The 17,221-nt window shown below is 48.4% G+C and overlaps 5 protein-coding genes across 5 annotated transcripts, besides 1 other annotated feature; 4 read left to right on the top strand and 1 right to left on the bottom strand.

The window, feature by feature from the left end:
* Positions 1-895: 895 nt before the first annotated feature.
* FPSE_04936 (uncharacterized protein) lies at positions 896-3,682 on the top strand (the record flags this gene model as incomplete). Its single annotated transcript, XM_009258054.1, has 1 exon — positions 896-3,682. One exon carries the CDS (start codon positions 896-898, stop codon positions 3,680-3,682), a length of 2,787 nt encoding a protein of 928 aa, XP_009256329.1.
* Positions 3,683-3,763: 81 nt separating this feature from the next.
* Positions 3,764-3,796: a microsatellite.
* A 429-nt stretch (positions 3,797-4,225) lies between these two features.
* On the top strand, positions 4,226-5,245 carry FPSE_04935 (uncharacterized protein; the record flags this gene model as incomplete). Its single annotated transcript, XM_009258053.1, has 1 exon — positions 4,226-5,245. One exon carries the CDS (start codon positions 4,226-4,228, stop codon positions 5,243-5,245), a length of 1,020 nt encoding a protein of 339 aa, XP_009256328.1.
* Positions 5,246-6,718: 1,473 nt separating this feature from the next.
* On the top strand, positions 6,719-8,332 carry FPSE_04934 (uncharacterized protein; the record flags this gene model as incomplete). Its single annotated transcript, XM_009258052.1, has 1 exon — positions 6,719-8,332. The coding sequence occupies one exon, from the start codon at positions 6,719-6,721 to the stop codon at positions 8,330-8,332; it is 1,614 nt and encodes a 537-aa protein (XP_009256327.1).
* A 208-nt stretch (positions 8,333-8,540) lies between these two features.
* Positions 8,541-10,310, bottom strand: FPSE_04933 (uncharacterized protein; the record flags this gene model as incomplete). The annotated part of the gene is made up of 4 exons (XM_009258051.1): positions 8,541-8,860; positions 8,913-9,937; positions 9,988-10,233; positions 10,297-10,310. The coding sequence occupies 4 exons, from the start codon at positions 10,308-10,310 to the stop codon at positions 8,541-8,543; spliced, it is 1,605 nt and encodes a 534-aa protein (XP_009256326.1).
* A 4,782-nt stretch (positions 10,311-15,092) lies between these two features.
* Positions 15,093-15,948, top strand: FPSE_04932 (uncharacterized protein; the record flags this gene model as incomplete). Its single annotated transcript, XM_009258050.1, has 3 exons — positions 15,093-15,105; positions 15,136-15,314; positions 15,361-15,948. 3 exons carry the CDS (start codon positions 15,093-15,095, stop codon positions 15,946-15,948), a joined length of 780 nt encoding a protein of 259 aa, XP_009256325.1.
* Positions 15,949-17,221: the final 1,273 nt, after the last annotated feature.

The raw sequence follows: 17,221 nt of genomic DNA, 5'->3' as shown, positions 1-17,221 counted from the left end.
TGCCACACCCTACCCGAACGAGTAACCCGAGCTTTTTCATGGTGTCTTTGATAACGAACTCTTCGTTGTCTGTCCCTTTTTATCCGAACCAATTGGTACTCGCGGAATGAAACGTTGAGCCCAGACGAAGCGAGGATTGGCCTGCACAGAGGAAAAGTTAAAGCAGAAGGAAACAAATTCTCAAGTCTCGGATAACATGTTCCCCTTTTTTGCTTTTGCGTCTATGACGAGTGTTAGAAGGTTCTGGTACATTTCCGTTGTGAGATGTGGTATGACTCGACTGAAAACACCAAAGAAGATATCGCCAGTATAAACATGCCATCAACAATTCCATGACGCCGAGAGCCAAAAGGCCAAAGCAGTACAACTAAAAAAGTAGCACACCATCATCATGCAATCATCACATACGTACACACTTTAAAAATAATCGTGGGCTACCATGATTAATATAGATACTGCACAGTACAATCCCTAGCTGTCTCGCTCGGGCTTGCTCTCGGCGACCCACAGGTCCTTATCATCCAAGTTTGCCGCCTATGACTTGTAAAGAAAGACCCAGTTTTCGTCCTCTTTTTTTCTTGTTTTGCGCCCTGGAGCGAGTTTAGAAAAAGAATTCCAAAGCACAGAGTAAAAAAACCCGTAAATCATCTCCATCCCCCCCTCGCCTTCGCTCTGATCTGATCTGCAACCATGAATATCATTTCCTCCTACTCAACCTTGAGCTCAAGAAGCCCTCCAGGGCCCATTTCTTAAAGACACAGACGGTGTCCGTCTTTTCGTTAAAACCACACACATATTGGGACCCAGTGTTCACCGTGCTCTGACTGCTCCTTTTTTTTTTTAACATCATATCATCTTCCTTTATTGTTTATCGCCCATCTCACTTTCGATTAACATGACGGGCGAACAGAACGATAGTGGAAGCGGCAGTGCAAGCGGGAGTGGCAGCGGTGGTCAAACCAGCCAGGTTCACACTCCTGCTCGCAGGGAAAAGAAGAGAGTTGGCTGGCACGCAAGCAAGCAAGAAGCTGCTGTTGCTGGTGAAAGCAGCGAGTCGTCAGCCCCTACTCGTTTACATCCAGGTCAACCTCAACATCCAGACGAAGTCATCTTCTCACCCGCCGGATCACCACAGCTTGCCCCTGGAGAACTGCCGCCCAACACACCAGATGCATACGAACTGAGTCTCGCCCTGACAAAGATCTTATCCGCAGAGCAGGACAAGAAGCGTCAGGAGAAGCCTCAGATGCTGGCACCAGATACACCAGAGATTATGGGCCCCAAGCGACCCAGGCCGGCACTCCGCAGAAACACCAGTTATGACGACCCCGGAGAGAGGGAAAAGGCGGACCAGGCCGAGTCCAGGACGACAGAGAGACAGTACCGATCCATGGCCGATGCTCGACAACGAGCTGATCGACTTGCTGTTTCTCTAGGAAGTTTCTCTGCGCCAGGATCTCGAAGAGGCTCAATTGACTTTGACAACTTCGACCAAGCGCCCCAAGTGCCCTCTTTCAAGCCTTTGATCGAGGACTACGACAACATCAAGGTCACCCCACCACCCAAGTCGACAACTGTTGAGGATGCAGGTTACTTTGGCCTTCGCCAGCGTGTACCAAGAGTCGATGAGGATTTATTCATGCACCACGCCGCAGCAGAGAATCTCGTTAGATCGCACACTCGCAAGGGAAAGAAGGATTTATATACAAAACACCCGAACGGAGGGGGCCATGCTTCCGGTACCGCCACGCCAGTGCTCCAACAAGCTTACGCTCACGACTACGTCCCCCGACCGGAACAGTACCGTGGTGGAATCCTTGGTTCGCTTTTGAAGCTTTACAATGATGATAGAAACGCTCCTGGTAGTGGTCTTAACACACCAAAAGATCCAGGAACACCTCTCATCTCGCCTCGTAGCTCGCCTCCTATATCACGACCAACCTCATCCAACGGCACACCCCTCCGAACACCCCCTCGCTCCCGACCATCTAGCGGCTTGTTCAACTACCACAAGTCCCGCCACTCTAGTTCCTCTCTTGCTCTCACAGAGCTCATGAAGTCATCGTCCATGTTTGCTGCACCCGCATCGGCGAACATGGCTGGTAAATGGGCCGAGAACGCCAAGCAACAACCCCCACCACCCAAGAAGCGGGACAAGACTCGCATCACCATCCACATCGCTGGCATCATCCAGCGTCACCGATATCTCCTTAAGCTCTGCCGGGCACTCATGATGTACGGCGCTCCTACCCATAGACTGGAGGAGTACATGACCATGTCGTCGCGCGTTCTCGAGATTGAGGCGCAGTTTCTGTATCTTCCTGGGTGTATGATTATCAGCTTCGACGACAGCACTACGCATACGACAGAGGTCAAGCTCGTTCGAGTTCCACAGGGTATTGATCTTGGACGTCTTCGTGATGTGCACAACATCTACAAGGAGGTTGTCCACGATAAGATTGGCGTTGAGGAGGCTACACAGCGACTTGACGAGGTTAACGAACGGAAACCAAAGTTCAATGTCTGGGTTCGAGTGTTTTTATACGGTGTCGCATCAGCTTGTGTGGCACCGTTTGCTTTCCAAGGACGATTCATCGATCTTCCTATTGCATTCTTTCTTGGCGCTGTTGTCGGCATTCTTCAACTCGTCTTGGCTCCTAGTAACGAGCTCTATGCCCACGTGTTTGAAGTTTCTGCCGCTGTCATCACATCCTTTTTCGCGCGAGCATTTGGCTCCATCCGGGGAGGCGAGCTCTTCTGTTTCAGTGCTCTGGCGCAGAGCAGTATTGCCCTAATCCTTCCAGGCTACATGGTTCTCTGCAGTTCACTCGAACTTCAAAGTCACAACATCGTGGCTGGTAGTGTTCGCATGGTGCACGCTCTCATCTACACGCTATTTCTCGGATACGGTATCACCATCGGCGCTTCCCTCTACGGAATGATCGATAGCAATGCCTCTAGTCGATCGACCTGCGACAGGCCACTGGAGCGAGGCTGGTACTTTCTTTTCGTGCCGGGATTCACCATGTGTCTTTGTCTTATCAACCAAGCCAAGTGGAAGCAATCTCCCGTCATGGTCGGCATGGCTGTTGCTGGCTGGTCGGTCAACAGTTACAGCGCCGACTACTTTGGCGGAAACGGACAAATCTCCAACATGATGGGTGCCCTGGCGGTTGGTATTCTCGCGAACCTCTACTCGCGCATGGGACGACATGTCGAGAACGGCTGGCTGGACTTGGTCGACTGGTGGAAACTCAGGATGCGACCGCGCTACACCAAGAAGAATCTCGAGTCGGACTCGTCATGGTCCCTCCCAACCCTCACAGACCCAGAGTCGAGACCTGGTTCACCAGAGAAGGGCCAAGAGCCGGAGAAGAAGCCTCGCAAGGTCGGATACAGTCTTGCCGCTGCAGCTATGCTTCCTGCTATCTTTGTACAAGTTCCGTCTGGTCTTGCAGCTGGTGGTTCTCTCCTAGCCAGTATCACCATGGCCGATGAGATTACCAAGAACGGAACAAAGGTTGCGACTGATATGAACACCATGGGCAACCTCGAAGGAACTGCCTTTAATGTATTGTTCAAGGTGATTCAAGTTGCCATTGGAATCAGTGTTGGTCTGTTTATGAGTGCGCTGATTGTTTACCCACTGGGTAAGAGAAGAAGTGGTCTGTTCAGTTTCTAAGTTGGTCTTTTTTTTTTCACTCTTTGTTTATTTTCTCTTGTCTAAACGGGTTCGGATGGTTATACAAAAGCAACAACTAGATTTTCTTTTCTTTCCTTTTCTTTATTTGTCTTTGTTTGGGATCGGGTTGAAGCGACTGGCGCAAAGCGAGCGTGTCTGGGGTTTCATTTTTGTTTTATACAGGTTAGACATTATAGAGATACGGAACGGTAATGACCGGGATGAAATGAGAAACACAGTACAGCAAAACAATACCATCTAAGAATTTGTCTATAAATATATCCTTCTTGACATGTGATGTTACACAAGTTTTTGGGTCGTAAAGAGGAAATCTCGATGCTCGAATTTTATGACACAGTGACGTCAGATATACACACTCAGCCTGACTTGCGACTCGACCTTTCTTCATTCCTTCCATCAAACACTTTACCAATACATCACGAACCGGTCATCACTAAACAGGCCAGATTCGATAGTTATTCTATTGATTAACTTGATCAACACTTGACTAATAACACAACTCGGCATCATTGACACGCAAACATGAAGATTCGCTCTTCTCGCATCTCCGTCTCAATAGCAAAGGCAATATGCAAACGTCACGGCTCTTCAAAAATAGGGCTCATCAAAGCCATCAACGCTTTTTTCCGCTTCTTCAAACTCTTCCTCTCGCGCTATCGCTCCGTCGATTTTCTAGCGCTGCGAAAAGAAGTCTGGCAAATTGACGAAGACGAGTATCACATTTCTTTCGAGGCCGATACCAAAGACTCGCTCTTGCCCATCGGGGATCTGGGTTATAGCGGCTCTACTTTCTTCACCACAGCGAATGAGAAGTATCTCATTAAGTCGCTGCCCAGACGCTTCGAACATGATTTCTTCGCCAAGGAACTACTGGACCCGTATGTCAGACACATGAAGAATCAGCCGCACAGTTTACTCGTCCGTATCATGGATCTCGTTTATGCACCACACAAGTCTATCGGTGGAATGCTCGGTGCTGCGCCTACGCATCACATTGTCATGGAGAATTTGCTCTTCGGGAAGCCTCACGGTGAACAAGCCAAGACGTGGGAGACGTACGATCTCAAGCCAAACGACTACTTCTTCCCTGAACGAGATATCGCAAACGGTGCTCTGGTGCCGGATAGTGTGATAGACCGTCTCGTTGACGAATTCCCCGACAAAGTCCGCGTCACACGTCAGGCCAAAGATGAGCTCCTCTCCCTCCTCTTCGCAGACTCAGCACTCCTAGCCTCCCACAACGCAGTCGACTACTCGCTCTTCCTCGTGCGGTACCCCGTGGGTAGCGAGGTACCAGTCGTGGAATCCGATGCAGGAAATTGGCGGCGAGGAGTGGATGATGTGGAAGGAAAGTGGACGTACCGATGTGTCCTGCTAGACTTTTTCTGGACAAAGCATGCACTTCAAGCGCGAGCGTTGACAAAGGTTGTCAAGATCTTTAACAAGATTACTCACAAGGGGCCCATGAGTATTACTGCGGATCCGGCCGAGTATAGGGACAGGTTTATGAATATGGTGGACGAGATGGTTGTCGTGGGGTGATGCCGTTGTTTTCCCGTTGATATGACTACGTGAAGGGAGTAGGGCAGGGCTTTGTTTTTATTTGTGATACCTTGTATTCGCTCGGATTAATGATTCTATGGTGTAACTCATACGATATTCCACAAGACTTGCGTATTGAGGCTGAGTGTTGACCCATCAATTGATGTGGTGACAGCTTCACGAGACGGACTGCAAGTTCGTGTAATACAAACATAGTAGCCACAGGTTAGATTCAGTTGAAATATTTTACTTTTGTCTTTGCCTTTGTAAGAATCACCGAGACAATGACTCTTCCATGCGCATGTTGCCTGAATGCCTGGTAACCTTAGTAGTGGGTTGCAAGAAAGTTGACCTCCTAAATCTTAGGATACAAAACTAAACAGCCTAAAGAGTGTACTTTAAGTCGTACAACTGACCTTTCGTCTCTTATTCTTGCTTCCAACTGCCCAATTTTTCTAATACTCTGAGGGGGACTTACACAGTAACGCCGTTAACTTTGCCATCACCCTCCAAACCCCGGATATCGGGTTAAAAAAACATCTCTATTGACATTCAAAGTTTTGGCCATGTTCAAACGAAGTAGTTCACCTGTTGTTAATTGCATTTACTGGGGGGAAGCTGTTGATCAAACGTCTTTTTCGACACTGACTGCCACTGCTACAATAATACAGTAGAAACTTCACTCGTAAAGATTTCCAAAGAATCAAGACAAGATGTTTAATAGCAAAATAAAGACTTGAACTTCAAATCAAGCCAATCAGTGTATACGCTTCTGAATGACCTCTAGGAAGTAATAGAAACATTGTCTGCCTGGCCACAACTGCGGGAACATTTCCATAATTACTTCACGACCCAAAGAAGACCAACTTAACTGCCTGTAGAATGCCTGCGTATAAAAAAAGCTGCCCTTGTTCTTTTTCGTTGATCAAGCTGCAGATTCCATTGTTCACCTTTATCCCCTGTCTTTATTGTTCAGGCACTCCCGTTTGCTATTCACATTGCACCACGCTATTGTTCAACTACATCCATTGTCACTCTTTGGCTATTACATTCTTCTTCACTCAAGGCTTGCCTGTTGCTACTTTCTTCAAGCATGCCTTTACATTTTACAGACTCTTAATCTTTTGACCTTTTCTTCTATCTCTTCATGCTATCCTCCAGCGAAAAGCTTCTTCATTACATCTATCTTTACAAGATATTCCTTGCTCTATCAGAGAAGTATCATCGTCAAGATTACCTGTATCATATCTGAATCTACTTGCATCATTAGCAAGCTCTTCTTCTCTACTTCTTTGCCCATCTTTATCGGGTTGCAACAGAAGAACTTAACCTTTGAGAGCATCCTCATATCTGTTGATCACAATCCGCATCCTTATTCCTCGACATACATCGGATTCTATCATCACGGGTATCATCACTCTCATTCTTACCACTACCCCCTCCCCTACACACAAACCCTCCCCATCACTCACAATGCCTCACTTCTACTCCCTACCGGCCGAAATCCAGAACATGATTCTCGGTTTCGTCGCCGACACACCCCACACAACATCCTCTTCCCCTCCGAAACCCGGTCTGGCCCCCTACGCCTGCGTCGATAAGTTCTGGAACTCGTTCTTCGAGTCAAGAACATTCAAAAACCTCACCATCACGCAAGCCGATATCCCCTCCCTCTCGCACATCGTGGGCCGCCGCAGACGCACACTGCTCAAGCATCTCTGGCTTCGCATCGCGCTGCCAAAGTACGGTACTTCACCGTGTAAAAGGGACGAAAAGCCCAAGGTCATCTGGCGACTAGACACGGTTTTTACCAGGTCCATTTCCGACCTCTGGGATGCCCTTTCGGAGTGGGACAGCACTGGACACAAGGGCATGACCCTCGAACTTGGCGTTTTTTCGCCGAGTGACTGGGCAAGCTTCATGAGCCATGCCTGTTCTGTCCAACAGGACGTCGAGCTCTACAAGCAGTATCTCACATCTGGCTCGGCAGAGCAGTATGAAGCCATCGGAGATGTGCACTGGCCGTACATCGCCATGCACAGGACTTTCAACCCGGGACAAGGGCTTCTCACCACTGCGGAGCGTAAACAGCACTGGTTTGCGACCACCAACAACCTGCTCGGGTGGAAGCCGCTCGATTTCACCGATAACGCTGCGGAGTTACCTCCAGTCTCGGTAGTGACCAAGTTCCTCGTCCGACGACAGCAGTTCCGGGAGATATATCCCACTGCCCTGAACAAGATGCTTGAGAGTCTATCGGCTGTCCAAGACATCCACGTCGAACGATGGCGCTGCGCAGAGTCCCACGACGAAAAGGCCTGGTGCAAGGAGGCACAGAAAACCTTTGGGATGCTTCTACCGCCATCAGTCAAGAGTCTCACTCTGTACGGTGATACGAGCAGTATCCTTCAGAAGTGGGAGGCCAAGCAGGCCACAGTAGTCAGCCTGGCCAAGACGCTGCGACAGTACACCAGGAACCTGGAGTACCTCTCTATTTCGCATCTAATAGATGCAAAGGAGTTTCTGCGCCCGTTCTGGCCGGCCAACTCTGAAGAGGCCACCAGATCGTTACCCGACTGGAAGAACCTGAAGAGACTATCACTCACATCCGACATCTTCAACACCGGCACAGAGAAGGACGTAAACAACCTTTTGTGCGCTGCTGCTCGTGCAGCGAGGAAGATGCCCAGCCTCGAGATTCTGGAGCTATGGAACGGCAATGACGAGAGAGCTTCTGTCTTTAGCTACCGGGCAAACGGCGAGATGACTTGGCGCGGAACACATATCCCAACCCTCGACGATGAAGTGACCGGGGCTTGGGAGGCTTCTTCCGTCAGCAACAGTCGCCCATGTATCAGGGAATCATTCAAGCCCATCAAGACAGACGATGTTACATCTACCAGGCGAGTCATCGACTACTTGGCCAGCAATGACCAAGTTCTGCATCCTGTATCTGCCAGCAGGGCGATTGGAAAGAGAAGGAGGAATGACTTGGCCGACTACGAGATGAAAGCCAACAAAAGGGCGAGAGCGATACAAATTAGGAGGATGAATGTTGCCTGGCGCAACAGTACGATACGAGTCTAGCATGACATTTTATTGATACCCACAAGTCACATTCTTAGCTTAGACATTGCGATACCCAGCATAAATTGCAAGTTTAGAAGAAACGATAATCATAATTCATCTAACAATTTCCAAGTTAGACTGCCAACGACTCCAGTACCGTATTTATACAGTGATAAAACTAAAAACGCCTCGTATGCATCAAGTGCTAATTTCCACGTAGCCTGCTTTAAGCCATAACCGACTCGACTCTTGAGTCTTCTCCAGAGTGAGACTCGCTGTTCCTGGGCTTCTCGTTGCCACGTTGGAAGTGGGCTTCGTCTCGCTGCTCGCGGGTGATGTATCCAGGAGGAACCCACTTGTGACTGTTCCAAGGCTTGAGACCCTCCTGGCCGTACATGAGGTCGACGTTCTCCAGACTGAGGGCGCGAGATTCGAAAAGGAAGAACCAAACAAGGGCAGCGGCAGCCAAGTTGGTTCCGACAAAGACGAAACCGTAACCGTAACCGATACCGGCGGTGGCAATAGGAGTAAGGAAAGCAATCATGACTAAAATACTGGTTAGTATTGGAAGACATATAATGACAGTAGAAGAACTTACAGTTTCCAAGCCAGTTGCCGGCTGTGGCAATAGAAGCTTGCTTCGCGCGAGTACGGAGAGGGAAACTTTCGCCGATAACGACCCAAGCCATGGGACCCCAAGTACTGGCGAAAGAAGCGATGAACATGCAGGCGCAGACAATGAGGACGATACCAACTGCCTTGCTCTCTGAGGGGTTCATAGCGGTACCAATGGCGGCAAAGACAGCGAGCCAACCAGCTTGCCAGAGAGCACCAATGAATAGAGGCCAGCGGCGACCGAATTTCTCGACAAACCAGAGACCCATAAAGGTAGTGGCGACGTTGACAGCACCCAGGATAAGCTGGGTCTGGATAGGGTCCTCGATACCGGCGGACTCGAAGATGGTAGCACCATAGTAGAAGAAGTAGTTGACACCGGTCCACTGCTGGAGGAAGTGGATGAAGAAACCGAGGAATGTTCGCCAGACGAGCTTGGGAATTCCGCTCTTGGGGTTGAAGCACTCGGCCCAGCTACCCTGGCCAACTCGTTGCTCCTTCTCGAGAATTTCCTTCATTTCCTTCAGGTCGTCCTGGACGAGGGGGTGGTCGAGGTTGTGCTTCATGCCACGGAGTCGGCCCAATGCTATTTGGGCGCCCTCCCAGTCGCCTCGAGAAGCAAGCCATCTAGGAGACTCGGGGACGATGAGGATACCGATGCCAAGAGGAAGAGAGAAAAGGATACCGAGGCCGATGACGATTCTCCACGAGGCGCTGCTGGTATCCATCTTTTTGAAACCAAGACATGCTATGTTGGAAATAAGGATACCGATGGTGATCATGAGCTGGTACGAGGCGACAACGGCACCACGGATCTCTCGAGGGGCGCATTCGGACTGGAACATGGGAACACCGACGGAAAGGTTACCGACACCGAGACCAGCGACGAATCGACCCATCATCATATGAACCCACGACTCCATCGCCGAAATCTGAATGATATTACCGATAATGAAAATGGCGACTCCGAATGTCATACTCTTTCGTCGACCCCACCAATCAGCGGTACTAAAGTTGTTAGCTGGGGTGATATAGGACGGTTGATGGGGGTAACATACTAAGCACCAGAGAGAGCACCAAGCAAACTTCCGATACTCATGAGACTAACAAGAATAGACTGGATGTAAGGGTTCCATTCTTTATCACCCGCAGGGCCTTGGGCAAATCGCTCCTTGAAGTCTGAGAACAGGAGCATAGAACTAATTTGACCTGTATCGTAACCGAAGAGAAAGCCTCCAATGGACGTAATCACACCCAAGAGGATGGCTTCGACACCGCAGTCGGCGCCATTGACCTTGATGGACCTGGAAGAGGGAGACGGTTAGTATTGGGGAGAGAAGAATAGAGTGACAGGAGGGAGTGCATACTTTTGACCCAACATGATGTAGGTACGACTGCCTAGCAGATGACAGTAGTATTGTATGGGTATGGAAAAAGGAAGTAAAACTAAAGTGAAGATCTGTTTCCAAAAAGCATGAAAGGGCGGGAGGACGAGGGTCTTTTATTGTTCAAGACCCGGCTGGTAGACCTGGTCTGGGTCAGGTCTGGGTAGCGGAGATTTGAGTCGTATCAAAGAACGGGAGAGGCAGAAAATGGTGCTGCCCCATAAACGCATCCCGATCCATTACGCTAGAAGGAAGAACGGACGGGCAGTAGGAAGGAATAGGTAATAGACAGTCGCAGTCACTGTCGGGGGGCCCGTTGCAGGCAAGTGCAGGTGGTCCATCCTTCCGTTTCTGATGATGATGAATGGGGCATCATTTGCTAAACTTGGCAGTCGTCATGGGGGGAAACGAGAAACCATCATGGGCAACCAAGTTCAAGTCGGCCGTTGCGCCAAATGCAGATCACTTTTAGTGTTGATGGTATACGCAAAGGAACACGGTCCATGTGTATTCTCTAACGGGTTTGGGGAGTAAAGGGCCGATGTCAGTGGTGTTTGTATAGAGAAATCCTTTATTGATCTGGGGTTTCTCCAATTGAGTCTGTCTCATAGAGCGTCTGTTCTCTACATAGGTAACTGGGCAAGGCGAACAAGACAATCTTGGCGTTGGCCTGGGGTGTCGTTGCGGGTTATCCACGGGGAACGAGTCAAGAAAGTACAGGGGTCGCGCCCGTTACTGACTGACTGACACTGATTGGGCTTCTGGAAAAATGTGGATGTCATTGTCAGTTTTACCCCTTGGCATAGAGTTTTCTGGGGTACGTACCTGACCTGAAGAGGGTGGAAACTTGGCCATAAGAATTTTGATGGTGTTGCTGTTGGTGTTTAAGGATTGGCTCATGACGTAACGGTCAAGGTAAGCTTAAACCCCAGTGTGTGGCCCAATTTGGAGCCCCAACATTGACCAATCTCTGGGCCTACGGCATCGTTCTCGGTGCGATAACAAAACAGAGGCTCCACGTCGATCACGGGGTCAAGGATGAATTACGCAGGAGACAGAGAGACAGAATTGAATGCATCCCATCCCACCCATCCTTCTCCATCTCTCCAGCTTCTGTCACAAAAGCCACCGAAGAAAAACCTTGATTGAGTAGCGAGATTCTGGGGAATTCTGCGGAGAGCCGAGTCCCAAGAAATCTGTCTCTTGCATCCATCTCCAAGGTTTTGGTTCTTGCGTATCATTCATCGCCAAGGAAAACAGGGAGAACAGGTGGATCTTGCTTCGCGATGATGATGTCTTGGCCCAAGTACCGGCATATTAATCAAAGTCTCTAACACGCTAACCAGAAAAATCTCCAGGGCTTCTCAGCTCATCGCTTCTTATGTGACGCGATTCTGTCTACTCCAGAGTACACTTACTTACAATGATACAACTCACGAATTGCTGAAAAATCTATTCCGGACCCGCATCATTTCGGAATCTCCTTTCCATCAAGACCCACCCGGAGCCGTGGAGAAGGCCGGCCGTTTACTCGGAGCTTCATGCCTGTCGCTGGGGAACGGACAGACGTTTTCAACGTCGACCGTCCACAATCACAGAGTAAACGGCCCGTTTGTCGCATGAGGCCCCCCTATTCCCTATTTTTGACTTCCCCGAGCGAATAGAGGCTTGGCCTGCATCTCTCCCCCAATATCTCCCCCACGACCCAGCAAATGCACAAACTCCAGAGTTTTCATCGAGAGAATCCGGGTCAACATTCTGGGGACTCCTCATTCCAACTCCGCGTTCACCCAGAAATGGCGGAGATGAAGGGCTGGTGAAACACCACCTGACTATGGACGGGCCCTATAAATCGGCGGTAATTCGGCGCTGCCATGCCAGACCGCAGTGAGTTGTCGTGCATAGTTCAACTCATCACCCGTATTTTCTTCTTGCACATCCGACTTTTGTAGAACTACGGAGTATTCTGTATACTCTTTACGTATTGTTTTCCGAAACGAAAGATATTTCTCGCTCCTAGATCATCTCGGTGAACCAGTGAGCGGGAGATTCAGGCAGCTGGACAACATATGCTGCCCAAGATACACCAAAAAGGATGGGGCTTTCGATTTTTGGTTCATGAAATGGCTGGATTGCCGTTTGTGGTTGCGGATGCATAACCAGCTGTTGGCCAAGATATACGCGGTGGAGAAGAGTGTAAAGTTTGTGTCCGGCCCAAGGGGGATTTGACTGAGACTCTGGCCCAACCGTTGTCTGAACTTTACGATCGAACCACAGATATCCATGCAAAATATGTGCTTACCAACAGTCGAGTTTGATGCATGGTTAATGCCTCTTCCATTAAGACTTTCTATAACAAACTCGACTGTTGCAAGGTTGTAAGGATTCCAAGCATCTCACCAACATCATACCATCCCTTTCTATTCCGACCTTCCACTTCCATACAATAAGGCCACGGGTATAAGATCCTTTCTCGCTTTTCTACAAATCGGAACTTGTATATGAATGCATAGTCAATAGACGAGGAGTATATCGAATGTCCTATCTTTCGACATCTCTAGGCAACACAATACTAATACACTGCTTATTTCGGAATAAGGCCTCGGAAATCTAAACTCGGAAACCCGGATGTCTATCAAAATAGATTTTGTTGAGCAGGTGATTGAGTTGGAACTCTCACCGCGAGACTAACAAGCGAGTAATCACAGATGCGGAACCATTTTGGTCATGTGAATAGCGTGCTGAATTTCAGGAACTCGGGGTTGCACGTACAGTTTATTATGCATAATCTCAGTATCCCGTTTATTCTTATTATCCTTGCAATAATAGTTGGGAGCATGACCAACACGGTTATCGACGGTTAGCAGCACTGATGTACCTGATTGCAGCACGATCCACGTAGAATCAGAGTAAAAACCTACAAAAAAAAAAAAAAAAAGCATATAGTATAAAGGTCAATTAGCTAGCTGCTCTGTGTTTCGGATAATGATGCGCCAGCTAAATGACAAGTCAATAATGAGGTTGTCGTTGATCAGCATAGGGTAGTTGACTAGGCCTCTAAAGTGTTATCCACTCGCCCTGACAAATATCTCAGGGTCCAGTTCCCCATCAGTCACCTTTTTGAGGAGCTTTCCATGTATGTGAAGGAAACTGCAGATGTTGTTAGCTCACTCAGGAATTGTTCGAAAAGATGATATTCAGACGTTGAATTAATCACCACAGATGATAAGCTTTACCATCAAACTATAATTAATCTAATTTCGGCACGGACGGGCCTGACCCTCAGCTATCAGCTACGTTAGCAACCTCAATCTCCCTTGAAGTGAACCCAACGACTTGATGTTGAACTGGATCGAATGAACTGAACATCAAATAAATTCCATCGAGGTCCGATATCATGACTCACTACTGCCCCGACTGTGACAGGCACTTCCACTCAGGAAGAAAAGTTCGCGACCAGCACTGTCTAGCAACAGGCCACGCTCTCCCGCAATTGGAATGCGACACGTGCAGCTTCTGCTTCGACGACGAGTATGACCGCCGCGAGCACATGAACCTGGAAATGCACTGAGCCGATAATGCGCCAGAGTGCAGGATGTGTTACTTTCGCGCCGTGAACAAGGATGAGATTTCGAAGCATGAAATTGAGCTTCATAACTACTGCGCTGACTGTAATCGTCAATTTTCAAATCTGAATTGCATCCGACAGGTGAGTCAAGATGTCAATCGGACAGACGTAGACTCTAACAATGCGCATCATTTGAATGGAAAGATTCATCGCGTGTCAACGGTGAACTGCCCCTTTTGCAAAGTGAGATGCGACACTGCGACTGGTCTATCGTGTCATCTTGAACGAGGCTCTTGTCCACGTGTTCCGATGAATCGGCAAAAGCTCTACACATACATCAGGAACCGTGATCCCGCTGGCGTCATCGTAAACAAGCGTCTTGAATGGCATGCAGAAAGGACGTACGAGATCAACCCCAGACTAGCATGGAATCACTGGGCGAAAGCCTATGAATGCTATTTATGCCACAAGCTCCATTCTTCGCTGCATGGCTTGAACCTGCATCTCGAATCGCCAAAGCATCAGCAGAAGCTGTATCGTTGTTTGAACCCAACTTGCCTGAAGGAGTTTGCAACGTTGGCGGCGCTTATCAATCATCTTGAGAGTGAGAGCTGCAAGATATTGCGCTTTCAGCAGGTGCAGAGGGGTATTTCGAACATTGTTGATCCCAATCGGATGATTTCCATCTAGTGGTGTTTTAATAAGTGTTCTGGTTGTTAGTTTGGGCTGGTTTGTACAATAGAATGGGAAGAGACAGGTAGTAATCGGGACACCGGTGTGGGAATTGATATTGGAGTAATTATGGTGTTTATGGGACAGGCTTACAGTACAAGTTGGGATATTATATACTCTTTTTACAAGGTTGCTAGACATAATTCAGATACATGACTGTTCAAAGATACCCAGGTACCAAAAAGCCAGCTTGCCCATATGTCTTGAGCAGGATACTTCGACGTTGCACCTTGAGCAGCTGCGATCGGAAGCAGGGCATTTTATGGTCGGAAAGAAAGGATGGGATAAGCACCTACCTTAGTAATTACATACTACCAAAGCAGGCACCTTCTGCCTTTCTGCCTTCTGTGAATCACGACTACCACGAACCTGCATCCTCCCCTACAACTCTTTCCTCCATCCTCCACAAGACTTCCTCACAACATCCATCTTGTCTCTCAGAATCCATCTAACTCCAACCATCCAACTCTGCTACAAGATGTCCTATTCGTGTGGGACTTGCTAGAAACAGTTCCCCGCAGGCGAGGAGGCGAGAGACAGGCACTGCAATGACACAGGACATTACGCTCCGAACTGGGAGTGCGAGATCTGCTTTTCGGGCTTTGACTGTTACGAAAGCTGCAACTACCACGAGGTAAACGAGTGTCTCTATTGTTCTGAATGTCAGGAGGAGTTCTTCTGCGAAGAAGATATGGAAGAGGTATGTTACTCACCACCACTCAGGCTTGTGTCACTGACCTTGCAAGCATATGGAGTCGAGTGAGCACGAAGAGACGGATTACATCACCCAGCATCAGAACCAGAGAAGTGCCATTCCCTACTATCAGAACCGCCGAGGTGCTATTTCTTTTCACCAAGGCAAAGGGGTCGTATGCCCATTCTGCCGGGCAAGTTATCGAGCTGCCAGTGGCGTCGCTCATCATCTCGAGCGTGGTTGTTGCCCTCGTGCACCCTTGGACAGAGACACAATGTACCAAGAAGTCAGGCGACGAGACCCAGACGGCCTCATCACCAATCAATTCCTCGAATGGGAATGCACTATTCACTACCAAGCGACAGAACTTGCCTACAACCCTCATTACGGCGAATACGAGTGTTACATCTGCCACGACCTGTTCCGACAGTTGTCGAGCCTGAACCAGCACCTTGAATCACCCCGACATCAGCAAAACTTGTACCACTGCCCAAACAGATCTTGTTACAAAGAATTTACCACACTCGCCGGACTTGTCAACCACTTGGAAAGCGAATCTTGCGGTTTCATGCGGTTCCAGGCCATTCAGAATGGCATGCGAGGACTTGTCTCCTCGTCTCGACGCATCGGATTTTATTAGAGCATAGAAGAACTGGTCGGTATTGGTAACCAGGACTGCCCTGACTTCTCGGCGGATGACTTGAGAATCGACACAAGACAACATTATAATAGTGACAAAATTTTGGGAGTCAGAGACACATCACGTATGTTTGAAACCAGCCTGGCCGTTCTATATCGCATATTCCAAGAGCAGATATTGTTTTCGAAGAGTGTCAAGCATGTAGAGTACAGACGGTTAGCCCAGAGGACACCCAATCGCAAGAATGGAATCGTATAATAGATCAAAGGTTAGCCTCTATCAGGTCAAGGTGGAAAATTAACAACCAGTCATGTTTGCATCCAACACAGACTCGCTTTGGCCCATCTCGATTGTTCTGCCAATGTCTCACTTGCTACTTCCTTTTGATGACTATTCCCACCTGAGATTTTATTTGTATCACACGATGTGCGCAATCATAAACAACATGACCTCGTTAAAAGTGATAAACTGAGGCTGACCAGTGTATAAACTAGCCTTTAGCGGTGCCCTACAAGTGGTAATTGCGCTTTGACAGTCATCGGCTAAAAGGGTCTGACAACCTAACTTGAACTGCTTAGCTGCTTGTAGCTAAGGGTCTCTGTTATACGGCGGTGGATTCATGTATAGTAAAAGATATTGACAAGAGAGACTAGCTGATTGAGGTAGCTTGGGGGTCTCGCGAAGAAGTCGAGGCGAGCCTGGGACTTTTGCAGTCTACGTTGAAACACATTGGCGGATCCAGCTGAAATGTTGTTCTTACATATCTGGGCTTTGAGAAATTCTTACGCTTATTGCCGTAGTCATAGATATTGTTTTAGCTGCTTGTACTTTGTATGCATGATGGGAGGCATATTTGTAGATAGCAAAGGAACCGGTGAGACTGCTCTTGACTATGAGCGTAGTTATAATCTACCCAAGTGATTCAAGTGATTTGAAGTCAGTTATCTGAATATCCTGTGAGTACACATGTAACTTGTGAAATTAGCAGAAGACTCTTGCTAGGGGACTCGGGAGATGATCCGATACACTAAACTAGGTGTAAGCTAACCAACGCCGTTCCCGCACGTTGGAATTACCCAAGTTAGTGCCCGCAAGGTTCCATTGCAAAAACTGAAGAATGTTGTGGGAATAGCCGACCGAGTGTTGAGCCCGGATGACATGTAACTAAGAGACAAACTAGGCAAAGGTTGAGACATGAGTCAGGATAGCATGCTGAGTTGAAAATCAGAGTGTTTACGTTATGGTCCTATCCTGTATATATGTCTGTCTATCT

This window comes from Fusarium pseudograminearum, chromosome 3 (assembly GCF_000303195.2).
Source record: "Fusarium pseudograminearum CS3096 chromosome 3, whole genome shotgun sequence".
NCBI classification, from domain to species: domain Eukaryota; kingdom Fungi; phylum Ascomycota; class Sordariomycetes; order Hypocreales; family Nectriaceae; genus Fusarium; species Fusarium pseudograminearum.
Note: the sequence above shows the minus strand (reverse complement) of the source record. Positions and strands in the feature narration are given on the sequence as shown.